This window comes from Miscanthus floridulus, chromosome 17 (assembly GCF_019320115.1).
Source record: "Miscanthus floridulus cultivar M001 chromosome 17, ASM1932011v1, whole genome shotgun sequence".
Classification (NCBI taxonomy): domain Eukaryota; kingdom Viridiplantae; phylum Streptophyta; class Magnoliopsida; order Poales; family Poaceae; genus Miscanthus; species Miscanthus floridulus.
Window position 1 is genome coordinate 72,784,860 of NC_089596.1, and position 13,956 is coordinate 72,798,815.

General features: G+C 41.2%; 1 protein-coding gene across 1 annotated transcript; it reads right to left on the reverse strand.

Moving 5' to 3' along the window:
* Window positions 1-603: 603 nt before the first annotated feature.
* Window positions 604-4,331, reverse strand: LOC136516762 (probable magnesium transporter NIPA6). The gene is made up of 9 exons (XM_066510246.1): window positions 3,998-4,331; window positions 3,707-3,763; window positions 3,535-3,625; window positions 3,233-3,393; window positions 2,816-2,943; window positions 2,595-2,732; window positions 2,420-2,512; window positions 2,224-2,341; window positions 604-1,142 (listed from the first exon to the last, which is right to left on the reverse strand). The coding sequence occupies exons 1-9, from the start codon at window positions 4,188-4,190 to the stop codon at window positions 1,012-1,014; spliced, it is 1,110 nt and encodes a 369-aa protein (XP_066366343.1). The 5' UTR covers window positions 4,191-4,331; the 3' UTR covers window positions 604-1,011.
* Between the last annotated feature and the right edge of the window lie 9,625 nt (window positions 4,332-13,956).

The following is a 13,956-nucleotide window of genomic DNA, read 5'->3' on the forward strand; positions in this document are numbered from 1 at the left end:
CCGAATTTCTGGGAACAGTTGGATGCAGATGAGCCCTGCTTTGAGGACAGTGCTATGCTGCATAAGACTCTATACATGTAACCAATGAAGGCCCTGTTTGGTTCCGACCTCCTAAAACTTTATTTCCTAAAAGTCTAAAGTTTTAGGCAGCCTTCTAAAACCTTCTAATAGAGTGTTTGGTTGCACCTCCTAAAACTGACTAAAAACAATAAATGTTGTTGAACAAAGACACTTTTACCCTTCTTTAGGAGAGAAAGAGAGGGAGGGGGCAATAAATGAGGGGTAGTGGGGGTCCAGGAAGGACTTTAGGAGGTTTTAGAGGGGGTGGAGCTCCTAAAGAAAAATCAGCCTCCTAAAACTTTTAGGAGGTTTTAGGAGAGGGTGTTTGGTTTTTTAGACAAATTCTATCTAGATTTTAGCTCCTAAAGCTTTTAGGAGGGGTAACCAAACAGGGCCGAAGTCTATTTTGCATTATCGGAGTCTGGAGAAGGGGTTGTGCAGGGCAACCAAAAGGGCCCTATGTACATTGCTATCTTGTATCATAACTTTTGAACCAGGAAGCAATAACAAAGCATCACAAGTCAGGAGCAATATCTTCGCAGATTCTGTTAGCTCTAATTCATACATTCACATTAGACTGTACAATATATAAATACAACAGCTGCACCACCCTGATACACTGCAGCAAAGCTTGCTCAACCCAGCAGGCTAGACAGATTGCTTACATCTTACTACGAGGCATCGGCCCGGGTGCCTGTGATCAAACTGGAACTTCAACAAATCCTAACCATTTCTACAAAACTTAGCAATTACTCGGGTCAGTCCAGCGGCCACAGAAAGACTGCCTTTGACTCTTGAGACATCATGAGCATAGGAAGCATAACGAGTATCTCAATGATGAACCACGCAAAGTGGGAGAGCGGAGAGCCGCAGTACACTGAGCATCAGTAGGATCCTTCGATAGTGTTCTCTTTTTTTTTAATCAAGAACATTGAGCATCGTGGAAGGTCTCTACACAAAGTAGTCTTGTCGTACCACGGTAATGAAATCGCCAGAGAGTAAATCACCCTCTTTCAGTTTTCCTCCTGTTTCACCGGTGCCTTGGATATGCCAATATATTGGGGAAAGAGGAGCGTACAGATCTGTAGTTGTAAAAGAAAAATAGTTAGTTACCACTGTATCGCTTTTGATACGAGATTCAGATTTCATAAGCCAAAAGATTTCACATGGAGAAGTTGATATCTATCAATACCTATCAAGAAAAGCTATTAATTCTTTTTAATTTTTCTGAAGAACAAGAATACATAAAAACAGCTAGGTTCTGTGGCCTTGCAAAACAATCTAGAATCAAACTTTAAAGCTTTTAAAAAGGACACACATGTCAGCAGTCAGCACATCAAAAGTGGTTGGTGGCAGGTCCAATTTCAAAAACTTAGAAATGGTGGGCCATCTCTCGATCCATAAATAGTGTCCTGACAACAATCATCAACAGAACAATCTCCAGGTACTCGTAGCAAATCACCAAATAACTTTTCAATTCAACCAACTTTGCTGCTAAAAAATTGACCAACTTTAGCAGGGATTGTAGAATTGGTATCCAATACTCCCTCCGTCCCAAAAAGAATGTAACTATGAGATTCGTGTCAGTCAAACAAGCTCTAATTTGACCAAATTTACAGTGTCTCCAAATAAGTTTATTATGAAAATACATTCCATAATTAATGTAATGGTACTTATTTTGTATTATAAATGTTAGTACTTTTTGTATAATTTTGATTAATTCAAATCATTTGACTCTTCTAAAAACGAGAATTGTATTTTTTTGGGACTGGAGAGAGTACAATAGTAGCATAAAGTACCAACTCTGAACAACTACAACTTCTATGCTAGAATCGACAATACAAACCATACAGATTTTCTAGTCAACGACTTTCCCTGCTACAAAATTGAATGTAACTTCAGTAAGATTGCCAAATTGATACTCTGTACGACCATAGCGCTAAGTAAAGAGGCTCTAATGCTATAAGGCTACTAATTTGGAAATGGGCAATTTATGACATCAGTGACCAAAGGTCTTATGCTAAGTTCTGGGAGAACATGGTAAGCATGTTTGCATAATGTAGTCGTCAAGCCAGAAGTGCATATGATGTATCACATAGCAAACATTCATCTTTCCAGTAGAGAAGGACTAAATCATGATTCGTTAAACTACGAAGCATTTACCTGAAGAAAGGGTTGGATCATGTTCTCTTGTAGAATGCAGTACAACAGTACCAGTAAGCACAGTAAGAAACCCACAAATCTCAGAAGCAATACTGCTTATACTCTGCCCGGACCAGTCCTAGTTGTAATCACAAAACCTTAGTTCCGCAAGAATAAAATATTTGGAATGTATGGAAGTTTTGCAAAATTAGAATACCTTAAACATTATGGCACTTGCTAAAATTGTAAGGGATGTGAACATCGCATAGTAGATGGGAGAAACAACTGCGGTATTGAAAGTATCCAATGCCTGGAAGTTGAACATGACGTGGAGATGCAAATCAAAATTGTAAATATTGTTACCTAAATTTTAAAGTTAATCCTGGCTGTACCTTGTTCAGGTAAATTAACTGAATAATTATGCATGTTGCTGAAACAGTTGCAAACAACCAAGTCTGGAAATAGCCAGCCTGGTTTATACCCTCAATTGTAAGCTTGATAGCAATGCCTACCGCCTTAATGCTCATTACCTAGCAAAAGAAAAGGCAAACAAATACTCCATAAAAACCAAAACGAAGCTGGTCTCGAAGGTATGCTGATGGACATCATTTACCGTCAAAGATCCTATCACCGAGCAAATTCCCACATACACCACTATGTTGGTCTGGCCATAACGGGGTGCGCAGTGAAGTATCAAGATCAGTGAGATCGCCAATGCAGAGACCGCATAACAAAGAAAGGCTGCAGAAAGCAAGAAGAGACATTACAGACTGTATGTCAAAACCCAATAGGTTCGTTTTGGTGACCCAACATGTTGTCTCAAAAGTCAAAACGCATTAGTCAATGCTTTTAACTAGACTATGAATTAGGTAAACATATGAAAAACAATGCAAACCGGTTTATCTTGATAATCATGTTTTTATTAGGATTTACATCAGAATTAAAAAAATATATCAAGATGTGTTTTTTTTTTCAGATCGTGTTGATATATAAAAGACTAGTTATTAGTATTTATGATAGTAGGGAATACCAGGTTGCGTTGCCAAGTGCCAGATCTGTGTCACTGATCTTGGTGTCTCTTCCTCAGGTGCATGGAGGATGATCACGGTTGACCCGACTATACAGAGGACACAACCCAACACACCCATCCGCTGCAGCTTCTCATTCAGGGTGAAATGGGCTAGAACAGCACTGCTCCGTAGAGATCACACACAGGAGCATGTACATGTTTTTTTTTAAAAAAAAGAAGAAAATACACAAAATTTAGCAGTCTCCACTCTCCAGATGGTATATAACAGCCATTTAGCAATCACATATTATTCATAATCCTACCTGACAATTATGCTGAGCGCGCCAAGCGGGGTGACAAGAACAGCTGGCGCAAACATGTAGGCCACAAAATTGGCAATCTCCCCAATCAGCACTGCGAGGTTTCCAGCATTTCAATTATTATTTCTGCCAGATGCCGTGAACAATGAGGCAGCCAAAGGAATGAGGAACGTACTCGTAACCATCCCAACCCACCAGAGTGGCTCCAAGAGGTACCCATAGCCTCCAACACCTGCAAATTCCATCACCAACACAAATTCACAAATGTTCGTCGAAGGGAGAAGAAGAAGAGAACAACGAACTGGTCATGAACGAGGCTGACTTTTCAATTGTTCGTCACGTAGACTACACCGGATGGCTAAAAATAGAATGAAACGAAGAATTCGACGCGCAGCCCACGGGACTAACGACAGAGAGAAGAAAGGAGGCGCCTTTCGGCCGCCAGTGACGGAGAGGGAGCGTGCACCTGCGCGGGCGCCGGCGGCGGCCGCCCGGCGTAGGCCCTTCTTCTTGACGATGAAGCTGACGCCGATGAAGGCGGAGGAGGCGACCGCAAGGAGCGCGCCTGTGAGGTTGGCAGCGAAGAGGTCGCCGGTGGCGTTCGGAGGGGCGGGAGTCATCGGCGGTGTGCAGCGGCGACGGCGCGAGGCCTGGCGCATTTGGGGCGGGCCCAGGTGCGGATTTGGAAATGGAGGTCTTTTTTTTTTGGAATTTTCGTGTTTGAAATTTGTGCTTATTCACCTGGTGACAGTGTGAGGCTGGAGGGAGGAGAGAGAGAGAGAGAGAGGGAGGCTGCGATGGGAGCGGACAAGTGTGTACGTATAACTCGAGATGGAGATTCAAAGGTGATTAAAGAATGGATAGGTTTTGCATGCTATGATCCGTTTACGTCTTTGCTTGGAGTACATATGATGTGCACACGGCTGTGATAGTGCTCCCTCCTCCGTCCATAAAAAAAATGCAATTCTCATTTTTCGATAAGTCAAATAATTTAAAATTTAACTAAAATTGTATAAAAAATATTTATGATATAAAATAAGTGCTATTAAGTTGATCATGAAATATATTTTCATAGTAAATCTGGTTGGAGACATAAATGATTAATAATATTCATATAAACTCAGTCAGAGTTGAGCCGTTTGATCTGCACGCAATCCATAGATGCATTTTTTATGAACGAAGGGAGCAGCATATTTGTTATGAAAAGCCTTGTAGGGCCGGTTGACTTATATGGGTCTGTTTGGATTGAAGGGCTAATTTTTAGCTAGCTAGAAATTAGCCCACATTAGCTCTAATGCATTTAAATGGGAGGACTAATATGTGAGCTATTTTATAGACAAGTCTCTAACTAGTTATTAACCAACCATAACCTGCTAATTTTAGCCCATCTAGTAACTAGTAATGTGTATCAAACATGCTCTATAGGGACAAATGAAACATTCATCTCATTATCTCCATCCAATTTATTCATGAATTTTTTTGAAGGTACTATTTTATGCTAAGTAAATGCTGGTGACTAAAAAAGTATCAACTTTACGCTTGTTTATGTCATTTGAATATTTGATATGGGTCTGGAACAAGCGTGTGTGAATATAAAAGGAACGTTTAAAAGTCTATGGTGTTGTAAACCAGAGTTAAAATTCTTGTGCCTCGTGTATTAAAAAGGTTGTCACGAGCGATCAGTGAGTTACTTTTTTTAGTCAGGGGTTGAAAGCTGGTATTTTTTAATTATATAATAATCAATAAATGAATAAATATAATGGCCTACTCCCTCTGCTTTTTTAGCCATATAAGACATGTGGTTTTATGAAATCAAGTCATTTTAGTTTAGACCTAGCAAAAGTGCTCGTACGTTGCAACGGATTGTTATTTTCATTCAAGTTGTCGGCAGTGGACTGCACGTGTCACAGTGCCTGCAGTGGACCAGCTCGTCGGCAGGCTTTGTGGCACGCGCGGACAGGCCGCGGTTCGCGAAGGCACGCACGGATGGCTGCAGCGGCATAGGATGTCGACGCCAGTCGTGGGGAAGCCTAGCTCGCGGCTCAATCTCTACGTGGGTCTCCCTAGGGCGCACCTCGCCGTGGTCAACATGGTCGTCCGTGCGCTCCTCGGCATCAAGGCCCGCCTCCTAGTCACCGTCGTTGTCGCTAGGGACGACAGCACGATGTCCTTCACGCTTGGCAGCACCGACCAACTCTACTGACAAGTGGAAGCTCTAGGAGGTGTACGGGGGGCAGGGCCTCGGCGTTCGTGAGCACGCTATCAGGGAACCATCCATGTTCTCTACGGGAGGCCCTTGCGCATCCATGGTCGCCGCCATGGTCAAAGTGCTTTGGTGCGCGCCGCCTGCCTATTGCCGGATCACGCAGCGCCCGGATGTCGTGCAGGAACGAGGAAGTGGAAGATGTCGGTCTGCCCCTCCCATATCTCTCCCGTGTTGACATCGGCGATCGCAGTGGGGTCCTCAATCAGGTCCTTGAGACTGCGAAGGCGTGTGACTTCGTCCTCGCCGAAGAGCATGGCTAGCACATGGAGGCGCCGGATGTCCTCCTCCCTCGGGAGAGAATCCTCGTAGCCATGCTTTGTCCGCGACGCGTCGACGTTAGCGGCTTTGGCTTCTTCGATGCCGTGGGTGAGGCCACCTCGGCCATGCGCAGATCATAGCCGGCCTTGTTGCCCTGCGCTTCCCCAAGGAGTACGCACGGCCTATAGAGGCTGGTATCTTCTATAGGCTTATATATATAGTTTTTATCGGTAAGGAGAAACACAAGCAAGAGATTTTGACGCAACGTGATCGAGTTGGGTTCATATATGATGCTGGGTGCCTTAGTTTCCAAAACAAACACAAATGAAATCCGATCGGAACATCTTATATTTGAATTAGGATTTCTAGTTATATCCATGTTTGTTTTTTATATTTATATGGAAATAAACAACGAAAAAACAAAAAAAGAGAGAACAACGACGACGGTGAAAACGGACGGAAGAAATAGAAAATGCAAGAAAACAGACGTCCGCGGAAACATGCATGTACAACAGGAAAAAAAAGGGAAAAAAAACAACCATACGGATGGACAGAAAATTGGAAAAAAGAAAAACATAAACGAACTCGGACCGTCCGTGGGAAACACATACGGCGGAGAAGGAAACAAAACCGTGTGAACGTAGAAAGCTTAGGAGCATATTAGCTTGGATTAGCATTCCTAATTATATTTAGATTATTTAAAGATACCATACATATATGTCACATATATGTATATAACGCTAGATAGACATACGTGAAAAGAGGCATTTCTTAAATTTGCGGAGTTAGTTAAGGGAAGACCTGACAAAAAAATATGGACGGACAAAAAAATAGCTGAAATTTTGCCTCTTTATTAATAGGTATAGATATAAACTAAGTATGACCTCTTGATAGGGGTGAAAAAGGTACTGATATTTTCCGACCGTATTCGAGACCAATCCGTTTAGAGGAGTTTAGATTTGTCCGTATTCGAGTCCGGATATTCAACACCTGATACTGTATCCATATCTAAATACTCAAATCGCATATTTATGATGTCGATACCTAATCGTATCCTATCCGACATAGTTGATCATATTCGAATTCGAATCCGAATAGAAATATAAAAACTAATATAATATCGGTGATATCTGTTCAGTATCCGATCCGGTCTCATTCCTAACTCTCGAAGTTTTGAATATAAGTAGCAATCATACAGTGGTGTGATATTCAAACCACGCTGGCACATGTTCAAATAAAAATCTAAAGTAAATGCATAGTTGTAGATAAGTGTTGAATATAAGTAGCAGATCATATAGTGGTGTGATATTCAAACCACGCTGGCACTCGTTCAAATAAAAAATCTAAAGTAAATGCATAGGTGTAGATAAAATCATGCATGCATTTGTATTGTCAAACATCGTGTTTACATGTGTAGCACGTACTCACAACCACACACTAATTACCATTTTTGCATGAGTATTCAGCTTGCCGGCCTGTTCGCTTGCTTGTAAACGATCGTAAATTTCCAGCCGGGAACCGTGTTTTTTTCTCACACCAAACCAGCCAGCAGTAAATAATCCATGATACGATACGGCCTCCCGAACAGGCTGCAATCGTCGTCTTTGGTTGCCGAACTACAGGAAACAACTAGATGTAGGGAATTGAAACGTCTTACACGGGTGTGGTGTGTCCTAGCAGAACCCACGGGAACCAAGCCAAACGAACTAATGCTAGCGGAGTTGTTAGATGGGATCAACGGTGATGGTGGCCAGGGTTCAAAATTTCAGCGAAATTTTACGAAATTCGGTAATTTCGGTGGTGGTCGAAAGAAAAATCCGAAATTTTGTAATACACTAATACATGTGTTATATAACTTTAGACTCAATTTTTTATTGTTTATATTGCATATTTTTGTATTCAATAGATTTATAGTCATAAATCGTACTAATATTTGTTTAAATTTAAATGTTTTTTTAGAAAAAGCATACTTCATGTGTTAGTCTCTAAAAAAAATTTCGCCGAAATTCCGGCCGAATTTCACGAAATTCAGTAGTTTTGGTGGTGGCTAAAATTTTTGTAATACCGAAATTGAAAACCTGACGGTGGCACGATTTGCGGACGGCGCCTCCCGGTACCGGCGACAGCGCACGGCCCACACCCATACGCCTCCTCCCTATCGCGATCCAGATCTCATCACGCACCACCGGCCGCGCAGGACGTGGTGGTCCAGCCTCCAGCGGCCAGCGCTGCCTGCTCCGCTGCACGTACTGCCGCCGTCCCGCGAGGCCGTGAGTGATCCTCCCAACTCCCCCCAGCCGGGCGCCGGCACAATCTGCGATTGGCCAACCAACCCATCATCTCCTCTGATGGTCGGTGATCCTTTCCTTTCCTCTCCCGCCCGCCGCCCCTCCCGGCTCCCGCTGCGGCACGTTTCTCGCAGCGAGCGAGGCCGGCCCACTCGGACTGCGTCAGGGTTGCGGTCCTGCGGGTTTTCACGTGCCCTGTCCCTGTCTGTCCCGTCCTCGTCCTCTGGCGCTTGGGGCTCGCTTTGTCGCAGCCGCGGGACGGGGATACGGGGAGGTGCGTGTTGGTCTGCTTCTTGTTTTTGCACTCGAATCCCGCTGCTCTGCCCGTGTCTTTGTATGGGTCGCTGCATATATAATATATATATATATATATATATATATATATATATATATATATATATATATATATATATAGGGAGAGGCTATTCAGTAGCCGGCTACAAAATAAGTTATTCTGTAGCCACCTCCATTTACCATAATTTTATATACTAATTTACCATAATATAAATACATATTTACGATAGTTGGGTTACTATAACACATGGGGATATTTACCATAACGTTATATTAAACCACTTAGTAAGGAGTTACTATAATCTCGTAAAAATAACATAGTAATTATCGTAACTCAAAGTGGCTACAGAATAAGTTATTCTGTAGCCAGCTACAGGATAGTAATTCTATATATATATATATATATATATACGTGTTTGATTGGGCTTGCTTGGCTTATAACCGTATTTTTTTAAGTTACCGAACAGTATTTTTCACTTACACTAAATCAGTCAACAATACTTTTAGTCATGGCTTATCAGCCAAACAAGCCCAAACGAACAGGGCGATAAGTGTTTTGTGTATCTCGCTAAAATAAATATAGGTGTTTTGTATGGATTGCATACTTGCATGCACGATTCGTATACTTTATAAGGTAGGTTGCCTCATCATACAATAATGCATGGAAGAAGTGAGTATATATGTAGACTAGAATCACGTATGGAGTAGTTGAGGATGAGGAGCTAGGGTTTTGAATTTTGAAATGTGCACGTGCTTTATAAATTAAATAAATAAATAAAAGAAAGAAGAGGGACTGGTACAAGCTACGTATCATTCTATTCTTTATACGTACATCGATCATAGATGATTGAAACCCTCTTAGGCTTCTATATCAGCAGCAAAAGCTTCCTGAAGGTTTCTGCTACTGCTTCAGTCAAGATCATTGAAGGCTCTAGATTTGGTTAAAACAAACCGTTGAAATAAGCCGGGAACAGTTTGTTCGGCTGATATTAAAGTCGACTGATAAGGCAGTTGAAGCTGTTTTACTGTGAGAGAAAAATACTGCAGCCGGCTGATAAGGTCAAGCGAACCGAACAAATCCAGTACCGGTTGCTACAGTAGAAACAAGCGACAGCTCTCTTCCTACAAATTCCAAACGCGACCAATATACCCAAACAACCTGGGCTTCAGAACCTGTCGCTGAGAACACGCAAGTGGTCTGCGGTGGCCAGATTTGTTGGCCCAACGTGAACGAGTAGTGGTAAGGGGAATTTTGGTAGCCAACAAATCTGGGGTCTTTTAGTCTCACTATCTAAATTGGACATAGGTAGTGTGTTTAGGTAGTCTATTAGAGTTGCTCTTATTATACTCGAAAAACGTAGTTTAGTCGAATTGTTTTATGTATATATAAGTATGTACCTGCTATATACATAAGATGTTCCCAGATTTGTTGGTATTATTGTGAATTAATACTTAGGAATATAGCTAGCTCCGCTCATGTTATTCACTAGAAACTTGGTCCCGAGGAACTATTTTGTTAACGTTTGACACGGCATTGTAATAATGACGTATAACAATGGACGAAACCGGCGTAGTAACCATTTGCTGCAAGCATTTTCTGTGCGCCTTTGAAGTAAATAATAGCACAAAATCTAACTGGCGGACCTGTTATTGATGGACTTCTACAACTACATGAAAGAATGCATTTTTTTTGCAAACCAAGAATTTGAGTAGGGGCACGTGCCCCCGCTCCTTGTGTACTGGGTCCACCCTTGAGTTATAGGGATAGTTGATTAGTTTAAATTAAGCAATCATGTTACATAAACTCTTTATTCTTATATTATCAAGACAAGTTCAAATACTTGTTATCTTGACGATACCTGAGCGAGTTAAACTAATGTACGCAGGTTCATGGGTGCATGATAGCTTCCTTGGTCAGGCATCCATGATACATTATTAGTAGCTAATTTTTTTGCACTTTTTCTATATTTCAGGTGCCTGAATATTAAGTTGATTTCAGACAACACTTCTGTACTATAATTAGTACAAGGTAAATTGTCATTTTTGTGATTTGTTATAACATATCAAATTTTTGTCCTTGTCTAACTATAGAAAATGATTGTCAATTTTTAAATTATCTTTGTGTCAACACATATCAGATTTTGTCATGTTTGTGGTTTTGTCTAACTGGTTTTTTATTCTAGGAACCGAAAATTGCAGACCTGTGTCTGTAGAAATTGTAACGAACTAAAACTGTAATTTTAGTATAAAATATATGCAATAACCGTTGCCCGAAAGAAAACTAAAATTCAGACACCTGAAATTTAGCAAATCCCTTTTTTGTCTCTCTACTTTTTTTAAGAAAATGGAGTAGCTAGTCTTCGGCCACCGCGATGCATACACATACGCCACCAAGTTTGACAAAATTATTTATTAGCCAAAAAGCTGATTATATAAATTAGAGGAATGTGAACCTACACAAAAGTACAAAATCATAAGCAAATTCTCTTCTTGCTTCTCCATCAGATGTGTTATCGGCAAAAATACCCATAGCAATAATCTCCAATGTCTTAGTGTCATTTGGATGGCGTTTTTCTTGCCTGTCTAATTTCATGCTACCAGCGCCTAGAACTGCAGCCATAGCCTGCACGAAAGATCCATTATTTTCTAAAAAAAACAATATCATTATGACAATACCAAATTATTTGGAACCAAAAAATATTTGGTACACCTACAAACATCTTTCTTAGCTCTTTATTTCCAATATATATATATATATATATATATATATATATATATATATATATATATATATATATATACACACACACACACACACACACTCTTTCTAGATATACGATATGTCTATAGATACATAATAAAAGCTACAGTCTAAAAAAGCCAAAGCGATCTATAAATGGGAACGGAGGGAGTACCGGTTAGCCAATTTCCAAGCATATGAGAGGTTGATCTTGGTGTTATTAACCCAATAACTATTTGTATATAAATCTCCAGTAGAGACCTAGCACGATTCTCCACTAGAGGTGTTTGATTCTGTCATTACAATCACCAAAACAACTCTTTTTTTTTTACTTTCACTCCAATTTCTTTTAGCTAGATTATCCTTTGTTCATAAAACTCCTACACTGAAGATACCAAATTAAAAAAGAACTATCTTGAAAAAAGGGAGTTTCAGTTTTCAAATAAATTTATTTTATTAGAGAAGGAAATGCCTTATTTTCATCAAATATTCATACATAGCAAACATAAAATTCCACACGTGTGATCCTAATTAAAAGTGTACTTCTCATTTAGTAGATCAAAATTGGCAAGTTTAGCTACTAGCTAGATTATACCAAGAAGTTAAAAAGTATAAAATATGCAAAGTCCTAGATCATTACGACAACCCAATATATATGAATAAGAAAATATAACACACTAAACAAATATGAATTTTAAATTATATAAGAGAGTCAAGAAGCTAAACAATTTGCGATAGCTTAGTTAAAGCTCATTAAACAAATAATGAAGGCAAAATTTGAATTTGCAAGAACAAGGAGATAGAGGCGACAACAAATTTAAGCCATGAAATATATTGACGATACATAAAGTTCATGCAATAGGTCATATGGACACAAGACCAACACAATCGCTGCTACTTTTTGACATTGAAATCAATCTTTATTTCTTCGGCAGATGCAATTCTTGCCTGACTAGCAGATCATGAGACACTAAAGGATTCATCATGACTTATTAGCTACAATCTGATCAGTTTACGGCACGGCTGTCGTGAGGTTCAAAATATCACGCCGAAGAAAAAGCTAGGCCTCTCATTTCAGGCCCTTTAGTCCTATCATTTGTTAAGACAGTCTTAGCAGCAAGGTAGTAGCTCTGCAGCTTCACCAACAATCACTCGCCTCCGTGGGCCGTGGCTAATATGGCAATGTCGCCCACACGGCACAGGCAAGAACGCAAGTTCTTGCATCTCTGGTACTGTATGCCATGCTTCTGCTAGTTGTTGTTATTGAACCTAGCTAGTGTGTACTACATTTCCCTGAACACCGTGGGGTTTCCAGGTTGTTTTTTTTTTAATCTATCGCTTCTTGTTACTGAATTGAACTGCGAGCGCTTTTCCTTCTACATCATCACAATGTGCACTAGTGATTGTCCGAAGCGTGTAAATTGTACTGTAATAAATGACGCCAGGATAGCGGTGTTGATCAATGTATGGGTGACAAAGAATTACATTTCGCAGAAAAGTTATAATTTGCAAACACGATGTACCTTCCTCCGTGGTAGTGAAAGCACTATGGCACTGCTAGCTAGCCGCGACATGATTGAACTAACTAGCATCAGACACTGAACCGATGTAGCGTGGCCGTTGGCTGCCTACTGCCTGCTGGTGCGTGGGCTGATTGTAGCCCGTAGGAATGAACGAACGCATCGTCGTGCAGCAAATTTGCGCCTTTGTGCATATAATGCTCCATTCGCTTGGAGAAATTTTGAAGGAATCTAGATGAATCTGGAGGAATTTGTGAGAGAAAAATACTGTTTCGGATGAAAAAAGAAGCGGATCAAGCTGGATTTAAAGGCACGCGAACGGGGCCATAGTTTCGTAGGTCGAGTTCTTTTAGCATGGGCCATGCATATAATTTCGTACTTCCTAGGCATGTGACCCTAGCCCATAGTGTGTGTTTAGTTTGGTGGCTAACTCCTAACCTATTTTTTTGGGGCCAAGATAAGCTTATTTGGTTGGCTGTAGATGGGCTGGAGCCTGGCTTCAGGGGGTCATCCGTACGCCTCTAGCCTGCCCAGAAAAGAACATGGGGGTGGGCATTTTTCTAGAGCTTGGCTTGGCCAGGCCTTGCCCATGCGTCTCCTCACCGCCCCCCCCCCCCCCCCCCCGCCATGGGCGCCAGGTCGGCCGAGCAGACCCCGCCCTAGCCCCCTCCTCACCGCCGTCCACGCCCGCCATGGATGTCAGCTCGGCCCCACCGCTCCTTCTTCGCGCCCCCACTCCGCTCCTCCCATCTCCGCGGTCGACCCGATGAAAGATCCTAATGGCTAGAGGGGGTGAATAGTCTATTAAATTTTTTACAACAACACTTAACAAACCAGTTAGACAATTATGAGACGAAGCGAATGTTACGCTAGCCTACTAAAAATACAACCAACCTACCACAATTCTACTTTCTATAGTCTCTATGCACACACAAAGGCTATGTCACTACACTAAGTTAGTGAGCTCTCAAAGACTAACTAAAGAGTCCTCACTAACCACTAGACCCAACACAAGCTAGCTCTCAAAACTAATTACACTAAAGAGCGTAGCAACACTAG